The 12,931-nt window shown below is 43.7% G+C and overlaps 1 protein-coding gene across 2 annotated transcripts in view; it reads left to right on the forward strand.

The window, feature by feature from the left end:
- Positions 1-12,334, forward strand: part of sec24a (SEC24 homolog A, COPII coat complex component) — a 29,236-nt gene extending 16,902 nt beyond the window's left edge. For both annotated transcript variants that reach the window (XM_030793215.1, XM_030793216.1), the window contains exons 16-23: positions 306-479; positions 1,859-1,969; positions 3,436-3,611; positions 3,953-4,090; positions 4,476-4,580; positions 4,668-4,760; positions 10,159-10,262; positions 10,591-12,334. In XM_030793215.1, coding sequence (XP_030649075.1) covers positions 306-479; positions 1,859-1,969; positions 3,436-3,611; positions 3,953-4,090; positions 4,476-4,580; positions 4,668-4,760; positions 10,159-10,262; positions 10,591-10,705 — 1,016 coding nt within the window. In that variant the 3' untranslated portion in view covers positions 10,706-12,334. The remainder of the gene's footprint in view (positions 1-305; positions 480-1,858; positions 1,970-3,435; positions 3,612-3,952; positions 4,091-4,475; positions 4,581-4,667; positions 4,761-10,158; positions 10,263-10,590) is intronic.
- Positions 12,335-12,931: the final 597 nt, after the last annotated feature.

Raw genomic sequence — 12,931 nt, forward strand, 5'->3', positions numbered from 1 at the left:
TGAGACCGTGATCCTGTGCCTATAAAGCACATCCCCCTAAAGCAAGTCCACCAACCCCGTGCACGTTTGCACTTTCTTTCATAGAAACGAACCCATCTACTGATCTAGATACCAGATGCATGTCTTGAGAATTTCAACATTTGTTTGGGATTTGAACATAACAAAACATTACTGTGGGTATTTGGGGATTGTTGCGTTTGCCAGTGAAATAGTTTTTCCCTGAAGTATAAACTCACCCCAACATAATATTGTGTTAGATTAGTAAATTAAAGATAAATCTGTTGATGCTTTTGTGTTTTCCTTAGGTCTATCTATACACACCTTCCATGGGAATTTCTTTGTGCGTTCCACGGACCTGCTGTCCCTGCCTAACATAAATCCAGATGCAGGCTTTGCTGTCCAGATGTGCATTGAAGAGAATTTGTTAGACATGCAGGTGGTGTCTTTCCAAGCCGCTTTGCTCTACACATCCAGCAAAGGTACTACAGCTTGTGTCTTTCATATGAAAGATACAGTTAAGCAGTTAGAGAGTGGATTAGGGGTCGACCGATTATTGGCCAGGCCGGTTATCGGAGCTGATATTCAGCATTTTTCCCATTATCTGTATCTTTTTTTTTTTTATCCGATTGCTGGTAAAATAAATACATTTTAAAAAGTGCTACTTTGGCTCTGATCCAGCTGCCTCTGTCTGTAGTCACCACTATGTGGTCTAGAGCAATGTCCCGCCCACAGCACTATCTGATTGGTTATACGTCACGAGTAAAAGCCTGTCAACTCTGAAAGCTACTGTGCCACACAGAGAAACGCATTTGTAGACTGGGGGCTGTGTCGCGAAGGTGAGGCAGCAGATGTTACAATAAACATCATAATCCTCTACTCTGAGGCTGCAAAAACCCCAGTTTCCCAGTTGCACAGAACATGCCTAAATAATGCACTTTGTTGCAGTGAGATACAGTTAACTATAATGAGATAATAGAGTTTATGTATGTAGCGATAGCTGCATCTTTGATTAACATTGGTGCCTCTGCAACCGAACTTATTTTAGCAAACGTAACATTACTCGCCTGTATGAGTTGGTGTTTTTCCATTTCATACGGAGCAGATGGTCATAGTAACGTAAGCTACTGTTGAGTTTCGTAGACTTAACTTGAATGTGATAGTGAACGTCAACAAGTTCATTTGCTGATCTGTAATTTAGCCAACTGAGTGAAAAAACTGATAAGCTATTACGTATTTTCTTGCACAACACTTACTACAGCCGGTCATACTCTGTCTCAACCCACGACTACCAGTGACGTTACGGTTACTGAAGCGTGTCCTGTAGCTGTCTCTGACTCTGTTTCTGGTAGAGAGGTGCAGGATATTGTTGTTAAAGACTTTAGACGTAATGGAACTGCATGTAAGGCTTGTGTTAATCCATACACGGACTGCATAGATGGTGTAGAGTTGTCAGAGTTGAACAGTCACTTCTATTTATTTATTTATTTGCTTATTTAATTTATAAGTTAGCTTTATAAGAGATGCTGCTGGGGGCTCTCTGCACTTTTTGTTTTAAGATAATGTTGAAAAGTTCTCTTTTAATTAAACATATGCTTAAAGGCATTTCAATTAAGTTTTGCGTTGGAGTTTGTGTTATTCTAAATTTTGACACCAAGATTTTCGTTTTTACTGCAAATGTATATCGGTTCCAAATATTGGTTATCGGTCTCCTTGATTGCTAATAATCGATATCGATTCGGCCCTGAAAAAAACATATTGGTCGACCCCTAAAGTGAATGTTTAACTGTGGAGTGAATTTGTGCAGTGTGCCAGTGAGGGAGTGAATGTTTAACTGCAGAGTGAATTTGTGGGTTTGCAGGTGAGAGAAGAATCAGGGTCCACACAATGTGTCTGCCTGTTGTCAACTCCGTGTCCGACATTTTTGCTGGAGCTGATGTTCAGGCCATCACAGGACTGCTGGCTAGCATGGGTAAGACATGTCCTCCTACACCACAGGCATGGGTAAGACATGTCCTCCTACACCACAGGCATGGGTAAGACAAGTCCTCCTACTCCACAGGCATGGGTAAGACAAGTCCTCCTACACCACAGGCATGGGTAAGACATGTCCTCCTACACCACAGGCATGGGTAAGACATGTCCTCCTACACCACAGGCATGGGTAAGACAAGTCCTCCTACACCACAGGCATGGGTAAGACATGTCCTCCTACACCACAGGCATGGGTAAGACATGTCCTCCTACTCCACAGGCATGGGTAAGACAAGTCCTCCTACTCCACAGGCATGGGTAAGACAAGTCCTCCTACACCACAGGCATGGGTAAGACATGTCCTCCTACACCACAGGCATGAGTAAGACATGTCCTCCTACACCACAGGCATGGGTAAGACATGTCCTCCTACACCACAGGCATGAGTAAGACATGTCCTCCTACACCACAGGCATGGGTAAGACAAGTCCTCCTACTCCACAGGCATGGGTAAGACATGTCCTCCTACACCACAGGCATGAGTAAGACATGTCCTCCTACACCACAGGCATGAGTAAGACATGTCCTCCTACACCACAGGCATGGGTAAGACATGTCCTCCTACACCACAGGCATGGGTAAGACATGTCCTCCTACACCACAGGCATGGGTAAGACATGTCCTCCTACACCACAGGCATGAGTAAGACATGTCCTCCTACACCACAGGCATGAGTAAGACATGTCCTCCTACACCACAGGCATGGGTAAGACATGTCCTCCTACACCACAGGCATGAGTAAGACATGTCCTCCTACACCACAGGCATGAGTAAGACAAGTCCTCCTACACCACAGGCATGGGTAAGACATGTCCTCCTACACCACAGGCATGGGTAAGACATGTCCTCCTACACCACAGGCATGAGTAAGACATGTCCTCCTACACCACAGGCATGAGTAAGACATGTCCTCCTACACCACAGGCATGAGTAAGACATGTCCTCCTACACCACAGGCATGAGTAAGACATGTCCTCCTACACCACAGGCATGAGTAAGACATGTCCTCCTACACCACAGGCATGGGTAAGACATGTCCTCCTACACCACAGGCATGAGTAAGACATGTCCTCCTACTCCACAGGCATGGGTAAGACATGTCCTCCTACACCAGAGGGGATACCTGTGTAACAGTTGTATCTGTAGGTTCTGTGAAAGCTGCGGAGTCCAGGCCTGTTTTAATAATACAGAAATGCTTTTTATGCACTTGGCCCCTATTGAAGTTGACATATTGGATGTTTGACAATGTTGAGTGTTTAATTTGACAGCTTCTGCCAGGCATCGAGATGATATGTGATGGATACAGTGTTTATTCAGTGTGTAATGGAGAGATGGGATGTGATGGATACAGTGTTGATTCGGTGTGTAATGGAGAGATGTGGTATTTTTGATGTGTGTTTTCAGCTGTTGACCGATCTATGACGGCGAGCTTGAGTGACGCGCGAGATGCCATGACTAACGCGGCGATCGACTCGTTGGCGTCGTACCGCGCCCACGTGCTGACCATTCAGCAGCCTGGGCTGCTCGCCCCCAGCTGTCTCCGCCTCTTCCCCCTATACATCCTGGCTCTTCTCAAACAGGTGCTTCACGCTCACCTCCCTCACTCATAGGGTCATTAAAGGCAAAATAGAACTAATGCACACTTCATTGTGTTTTTGGGACGGAGTGTTTCTCCACTGTGATCTCCATAAAGACTCATATGACTTGTGGTCACAGTAAATGTAGAGATTCAGCTGCTGCATCCCTGTGGAGTAAAACAGAATGTGTGGTCGGAGATGTCCATCCATTTGCTGTTAGTTAAGCTGCTGTCATAGGCATTACTGTAGTACCTCTCTCTCTCATTTCCTCCTGTCTCTCTCTTAATGATGTCCAGTTAGTGGCTGTGTGTTGATCACTGGCCTGTCTTGCTGTTCACTCTCAGAAAGCGTTCCGCACGGGGACGAGCACCCGGTTGGATGAGCGTGTTTTCGCCATGTGTCAGCTCAAGTCTCAGCCCCTGTCGCCCCTCATGCCCATGCTCCACCCTGCGCTCTACCGCGTCGACAACCTGACCGATGAGGTGAGAGAGCCACACCTTACTCGGTTACTGTTCGGGGATCATGTCTAGGTTTCATTTGCCTGTCCTGTTAGCCATTTACAGATCACACCTGTCTAATTTAAAACTTCAGCTTCATTAGCAATTAGCAGTTTGTCAGAGGGAGTATTAAATAAAATTAAGTGAAATTAAGTTAAGGATGATGACACTGATTCACATTGAAATTCTTTTAGTGGTAAGTTGTGTACCGGCATAATATTTGGGTGTAGCCAGTCCTAAAATAAAGACGTGCATAAATTGTTTTCCTCAGTATCTGACTGGGTTCAAACCCCTTCCAACCCTCATCACTACTCCCATCCTGGCTCACATTCTCTGCTTTACAAATGTGCTCTCATACTCCTGTCCACAGGGGGCGCTAAACATCAATGACCGCACCATTCCCCAGCCCAGAGTGCTGCAGTTGTCAGTGGAGAAGCTTAGCAGAGATGGAGCCTTTCTCATGGACACTGGCTCAGTGAGTTCAGACCAGTACTTATCATTTCTTGTCAGTCCAGTCCATGTTTGTGAGAATGATCTGAACATTTGACTCTTTCACTGATAGGAGATATATCTGTGGGTGGGCAGAAACTGCGAACCCAACTTTTTCACACAAGTGCTAGGAGTCCCGAACTATGCTGCTGTACCTCAGAATATGGTAAGAATAATGGCTCACTCTCTAATACTCTTGTAACACAGCTGTATTTCATCACAGGATTATTGGGAATGTGTGTGTTTGATGTTTAACACTAGAAGCGCCGCGCCGGTTTGACCTACTTATACCTAGAAGCGCCAAGACGACCTACTAGGAGCGCCGTGCTGGTTTTACCTACTTAAAGCGTGGCTAGGCGGTCAAATGACCGCCGAGTCATTAGACAAGGACACTGTTACTGACACATAATGATCGCTAGATGGCGCTTCTTCACTCATTCATTCATTCATTATCTAAACCGCTTATCCTGATTAGGGTCGCGGGGGGGCGAGACATAGGGCGAGAGGCGGGGAAACACCCTGGACAGGTCGCCAGTCCAGCGCAGGGCAGACACACAGACAAACACACTCACACACACATTCATACCTAAGGGCAATTTTAGTGTCTCCAATTCACCTAACCTGCATGTCTTTGGACTGTGGGAGGAAACCGGAGCTCCCTGAGGAAACCCACGCAGACACGGGGAGAACATGCAAACTCCACACAGAAAGGACCCGGCCGGGAACCGAACCCGAAACCTTCTTGCTGTGAGGCAACAGCGCTACCCACTGCGCCACCGTGTTAGCCGTCGATTATTATTTCATTAGAACGTTTGTTGTCCAGCCCTTCCATCATGCAACATAATGTTTTGATTATTTATTTGTGGTAACCGTGTTTTCAAAGGCATAAATTCCGGAGGAAGTCTTGATCAAATTCGACTGAGAAAACCAATCTGAACAAAACTAGTTCAGGCATGTTTTTCATAGTATTTGTTTTTTTTAACATTTAATCTTCTACCTTGGACAATTAGTTTATTATACGGGATGTCACACACGTTGCGAGTTAGACTGCGGTTGGTCTGGAAATGCGTAGCCCGACTATATCAACATTCAGTTGTCGACTGACAATGATCACGTCGTTGTCCCTAGTGATTAATTTATTGTAAGGGCACGGTCCAGGTAGTGCAAAAATCAGAGACAATAGTGATTGTAAATTAACTACTGTAGGGAGCGATTACAGATTTGAACATTCTAATTGTTGGGCATGTCGGGTGACGGAGTAAGCTATAAACTGGACTATGCTTACTCAATAGAACAACCTATCGGAATGACAAGACAGGCAATAATTGGTTGAGAATTACAATGCGTGTAAATCAAAACTTGTGGAAGTTTAGAGTGTGAGACTGCTTTGGGTGGCGCTGGAGGAGTAGACTAAAGCGTTTCAGTTCCGAACTCGTCTGTCTCCGTGAAATGATCGCTTATACCACATAACAAGCCCAGCCGAGCATATCAAGCTTTACACTTGCATTTTAATAAATTAATTATCTACCACAACTAACAGATCATTCTATGCCATGATAGAAGCAAACACTACGACTTTTCAAGGCACTCAGTGGGCTATGAGAAGCCTAACACCTAGCCTGCCAAGTAACCTACGAGTAACACCTCCCAACCCCCTCCCAATAAAGTGCCATAGTCTATTGTTAGTCTCCTGCACTAGAATGATTTGGCCAAAAGTAGTTCATACTACGAGTAGCCTACCACCGTCTATCATGAGTCTCAGCTAAATCTAATTCCACACATGTAATAGAAAATGTAGGCACCACTTGAAAATGAATAAATATGCATGGATGTTGTTTTTACAGAATATGTATTTCGCAATGGATTTTCATAAACAAAGCTGTGTCAGGTGTGTAGGCTTTTAGAGTAAATAACGTAGCATAAGATGGCCGAATTTTTACCATTTATTGAAACTAAATTACAGCACGAAAAAAAGCCCTTCTTTTTGGTAAATCGACAGCTGTGTAGTTTATTTACAGTAAATACTTAAGAAAGAATGAAATATACATTACACACGATAGACACACAAGATAGTGTGTACAGTCAAATGCACTAAGTAAATAAACAGATAAAGTACTTTTCGAGCTATTTAGTATCCTGTGTGTCGGGATGCTGTAACCACTATTACACAGCCTGTCCAAGTAGGGAATGTTGTACCTCGATGTTTTGTGTTCTTAATTCAAGTGGAGAGATATTCGACCGACATCCTAGAACAATAGCCTAGGTGTGATCCCAACCCCCTCCCAACGACCACGTCATGAATCACTTAGTCAGCCAACTCAGAAGTTCCCTTCAACGTAGACCAAAAGATTGTTTGCTAGTTCCAACGAGGTGAAGAAATTTTCGGCCTACTGCCGGCCTACTGTCATCTTTCCCTAGACAGAGAATTGCGTTCAACATGTATTTTGTTTCAACGTCATCGGCCACCCAGAATTTAATAGCAAATTAGTTTAATGGCCATGTTCTGTGTGAAACAACACAGTAACAACTTGATAGAGAACAGTTGTTCATCTACAGCTATGTTCTCACTAGGTGTGTAAGAAGCAATACTTTATTGAAAATCTAATTTATCTGTCACAAGATGGGCAGCCCTTGCATTCTTGTCATCAAAGCGCAGATAGCGCATGATATCGTGGAATCTCGATAATAGGATTTCCGTCTCTGAAAATGGGATTTCCCACGTTAGCAGACCAGTAGTCGTCCGGGTTTATGATTTACCGCCCGTAATACCTCCCAAATAAAGGAGACCTGCAGTTTGAACTTATTTTCGATCATCATTTCGATCAGTTTCTGCTTCAGAGTATTTCTGAATCTTTCACCACATTTCTGTGTCAGTCAAACACACTGAACTGCCCAATGGACTTGTAATATTGTCCCATGATATTCTCTCATGATATTGGACTCTCGCGCCAGCAGTTTGTTCAACCCATACTGTGCCGTCTCTTGCGTAGGGTGTTATTATATTGAATGAATTAGCATTCGCAAAATTCCTGCTCACTATCTAGGGTCATATAATAATTAGTTACGCCCCTCTACGTGAAACAAAAATGCGTTTATTGTACGTTTATCCACTTTACAAAACACGTGCATTTTAATACTGTAAATTATTTTTGCAGCTCTAAAATAATGTAATGTCATGACATGAGAATAAAGCTTACCATAGTTTACACACGAACTATCAGTCATATGATGGCTAATTACGCATGGTTCAAGTAGGCTAGTGCAAAAATCAGTGACAATTGATACGCCAAATGTTATAAAAATGCGCTTCATAGATATTTGTCAATAGATAGAAATTGTCGTCATTTTTGCACATTATGTAATATTAATTTATGACTCTTATAACTCTCGATATATATATATATATCAGGGTTTTATATATATTAATATATACGTGTATAAAGCCAGAAAATTAGTACGAGCGAACCCTTGCGCCATCTGCTGCGAGAAAAGAGAATCGCAGCCTTGAAAGGCAGGAAACAACATGGCCAAACACGAGGCTGACAGCAGGTTCACAGAATTAGAAGCAAAATAGCTTTAAATTAGCTTGTACCGGGGTGATTTTGAAAATTTAAGGATACTGGGTGATAAAATGCACAAATCTAGGGAAAAGTCATGGAAGGACGGTCCTGAAATTTGACCGAGTGCAAAGATTTTATTTTTTTTTGGGGTCACTGCGGTCAAATGACCGGCGCTCGGCGCTTCTAGGTATAAGTAGGTCAAACCAGCACGACACTTCTAGTAAGACGTCACAGCGGTCAAATGACCGGCGCTCGGCGCTTCTAGTGTTAAGAGTGTGTGAACCCTTGTGACACTGTAGATCCTGGACAGTGTCTTGTTACTGACTATGATGGGGTGGCTAGCGTTGCATCATGTTTGCGTTTGTTGCCTCTGATGGTGTGAGATTCATCATGCTGCAATTGGCAGGGAAATGTTGGAGGATTTTAGGGGGGCTGTGTTGCTGGGTCCAGTGAGTGGATCAGGGTCTTTTGGGGACATGTCTGACAGTCAGGTGTGTGTAGTCTGTGAGTGGATCAGGGTCTGTTGGGGACATGTCTGACAGTCAGGTGTGTGTAGTCTGTGAGTGGATTAGGGTCTTTTGGGGACATGTCTGACAGTCAGGGGTGTGTAGTCTGTGAGTGGATCAGGATCTGTTGGGGACATGTCTGACAGTCAGGTGTGTGTAGTCTGTGAGTGGATCAGGGTCTTTTGGGGACATGTCTGACAGTCAGGTGTGTGTAGTCTGTGAGTGGATCAGGGTCTTTTGGGGACATGTCTGACAGTCAGGTGTGTGTAGTCTGTGAGTGGATCAGGGTCTGTTGGGGACATGTCTGACAGTCAGGTGTGTGTAGTCTGTGAGTGAGATTTTGTGAGCACCGCTGGGCCAAGTGTGCTAACCTCACTCCAATGAACTTCCTTTGTTAATAGTGCTGAGGGAGATGAGCAGCCTTGGGGTATGGGAACCCACTCAGCTTGGCTCTGCCCTCTGCAGGAATGAGATATAGACTCTGCCCTCTGCAGGAATGAGATATAGACTCTGTAAACAAATTAGGATCAGCCACTTCTCATCCTAGGTTGCCTCAGTCAGGGTAGAAGAACATGTCATTGTCCTAAATTGTCTTATGTGTCGACAGCTCTGCTGAAAGGATGTAGCCCCCTTCCTCAACTCAAAATTCCATGTGTAAAGAAAGGTTTTGTATTAATTTAGATGCAGCTTGTCCTCTGAGCGGGGCTGAGTGGAGCAAAATCATAGCAGGAAAGTTTGTAACTGGGCTACAGTAACCCTCAGCTGTGAAGAATTTGTATGTTGGTTTTGGTTGGCAAAAACATGGTGTAGTGGTCTGTGTATTGAGAAAGAGCACAGCGTAACATCTCTGACCATATGTCTCTCCCCCAGGACCTCCATTCATTCGCATTTCTGAATGTGGACACTTTATTAGGTCTGACTGTTACAGACGCTACGTCGGGTCTGACTGTTACAGACGCTACGTCGGGTCTGACTGTTACAGACGCTACGTCGGGTCTGACTGTTACAGACGCTACGTCGGGTCTGACTGTTACAGACGCTTCGTCGGGTCTGACTGTTACAGACGCTACGTCGGGTCTGACTGTTACAGACGCTACGTCGGGTCTGACTGTTACAGACGCTTCGTCGGGTCTGACTGTTACAGACGCTACGTCGGGTCTGACTGTTACAGACGCTACGTCGGGTCTGACTGTTACAGACGCTTCGTCGGGTCTGACTGTTACAGACACTACATTAGGTCTGACTGTTACAGACACCACATTAGGTCTGACTGTTACAGACGCTACGTCGGGTCTGACTGTTAGGGACATTATGGTTAAATCCCTGAACATGTCCAGAGTGGACAGAGTTGAATGCTGGGTAATGCAACAGTCATGTGGTACACCTCTTTTTACACTGCTAGCTTTGCGTAACTCTAGTTATTTGACCATTTAGGAACAGTTGTAAGATGGAGCCTTGAGCTGTGGCTAAGCAGTGAACCTGATATTGTTTCTCACAGAATCAGCTGCCTGAGTTGGACACACCAGAGTCTGCGAGAATGAGAGCTTTCATCGGCTGGCTGAGGGAACAGCGGCCGTTCTACTCCATATTACATGTCATACGGTGAGCCCAGTCATTGACCTTCCTGTACCAGATGTTTTAAGAATCAGAGAAACCCTATCCAACTCACATTTAGTGAATGTGATTTTGTTAATGTGAGGTTGCCAGGCAAACCTACAGAAAGGAGAGTTCTCCTAGAGATTATGAAGAACAAACAGAGAAATTCCCCATACTGTGACCTTTCACACTGTTTGTTTACCATCTAATGGTAAACAAACAGGTTGAGAAAAATCTGAATAATTATCGTGTAGCTATATATATATATATATATATAGGAAGGACATTGTGTTGTATACTTTTGGTTTTGATGACTTGTGTTTGTCTTTTGCAGAGATGAGAGTCCACTTAAACCAAGCTTCATGCAGAACATGATTGAAGACCGTACTGAGTCAGCGTTGTCTTACTACGAGTTCCTGCTCCACCTGCAGCAGCAGGTCTCTAAATGAACAGTTCAGCCCAGTCTGAAACAGTATGAGGGGATAGACCCAGTCTGAAACAGTATGAGGGGATAGAGGGCCAGCTGTCTAGAGTCTTTAGTTAGCAGACTGTCCCCTCGCTTGGCCTCCTAGAGGAGATGTCTCTGTGAGTCACTGTTTCTGACCCTCTGGGGAGAAATTCCTGTCTTCTGATCAGATCCCACTCACAACTCAGTCGTCAGACAGAACAAGGACAGCAGGGGAATTCTCTATGGTTTTTCTGCTTTTATTTTATTTTTTTTATTTTTTTTTTTCCGGACACAAACATCATGTCAGATTCCATCAGCCAAAGTGCAATAATCAGTGAAATATCAGTGTTCAGCTTCCTGGGAGGAAAAAGGGAGAAAGCTAGTCTGGAGCTCTTCCTTGGATTTGCAGTTTCTGTGAAGTTGCACAGCGGACAAAACGCAGTTGTTCTCGCTAGGATAATAAAATAACATGTGTCTCACACTAAAGGCTTTGTGGATGAGTATTGCCTGCATTTTTACTGAATGTCAGCAAAAGCAGCACAGATGATGGGTATGAGAATCCTGAAGCGTATGCATTATAGTAACACAGTAATGCACAGTGCTGTGGGCTGAGAGGTGAAGACCTGCTTTTGTTTTAGAGTCATTATCTCTGTGAGTTGAACAAATCACAGGTGTGTCTAGGCCAAGGCAGACAGCGCTAGCTTTCTAACTGTTTCTAATTTATTGCCTTGAATGCACTGTCAAATGGAAAGGATATGTGTTCATCTCACGTATGACCTGTCACTCAGATCACCCTCTCTCTGTCTGTATATGATATTTTAAAGCTTTTTTCCTAGACGTTAATTTATGAGAATCCCGTTCAAATTAAATTCTATATTGCCTTGTATGGGAACTCATTTTTATTATTAAGACTATTGAAATACAGACTCTATATGAATATTAAATATTTTAATATAAAAGGATGGAGGAAAAAATGTTATACATGAAGATTGCAAAGCCATTGTGATTCCTAATCATTCTGTCATGGTTAGTGTCTGTCGAGAAGTCGACATCACAGTAACAAAGAGCTGATCATTCTATGGACAAATCAAGTTTATGCTATGAAATAAAAGACTGGGATTTTTATGATGTAGTGGTGGTTCTGTTTTATGAATAACGGAGGAAAATTATACCGATAAGAAAACAAAGAAATGTCTCGTGTGGAAAGATGACTGCTGTTTCTCCTGATCACCCAGACAAGTTTGAGTGGTAACTCAATGTGCAAATTTTTCCAAATACATCTGCGAAAGTTGTTCTTATTCTGCTGAAATGCGTTTGTTCTACCAATAGTATATCTATATTTTTAACCACACAGCGATTGTAATGAAGTAGTGAACTGATGAATGTTGGGTGGGTGGGACTCGGCTGGACTCTTTATGGTTTATTCAGTATTTTAAAATCAGTCAGGCATGACTCCTCTTTGTCTGCACACCTGTTCAAACAGCCCATTTGAATAACGTGCACTATTTCCACATGAGTTCTGCTTCTGCTCTAAAGCATTGGCAACTGCAGAGGATCACTGCGGGACATTTGCTGTCAACTGTTTTGTAAATGTGTATACGTCTCTTTAAGATTAAAACATTTTCCATATGAAAACATGGTGTTTTAGCCCATTTTTGAACATTTATTTATTCTTAGGACTACGTTTTGTGACAGTTTGAATACTAAAAGAGGTGTCTTGTCATGCTCCTTCAAAAGTCTCAGTTTCACTGTCACACTGTCTCACAGTCACACACTCCCATTCTCACTGTCTCACAGTTTCACTGTCTCACATTCACACACTCCCATTCTCACTGTCTCACTGTCACACACTCCCATTCTCACAGTCACACACTGCCATTCTCACTGTCTCACAGTTTCACTGTCTCACAGTCACACACTCCCATTCTCACTGTCTCACAGTTTCACTGTCTCACAGTCACGCACTCCCATTCTCACTGTCTCACAGTCACACACTCCCATTCTCACTGTCTCACAGTTTCACTGTCTCACAGTCACACACTCCCATTCTCACTGCCTCACAGTTTCACTGTCTCACTGTCACACACTCCCATTCTCACTGTCTCACAGTCACACACTCCCATTCTCACTGTCTCACAGTTTCACTGTCTCACAGTCACACACTCCCATTCTCACTGCCTCACAGTTTCACTGTCTCACTGTCACACACTCCCATTCTCACTGTCTC

Source organism: Chanos chanos, chromosome 16 (genome assembly GCF_902362185.1).
Source record: "Chanos chanos chromosome 16, fChaCha1.1, whole genome shotgun sequence".
NCBI lineage: Eukaryota > Metazoa > Chordata > Actinopteri > Gonorynchiformes > Chanidae > Chanos > Chanos chanos.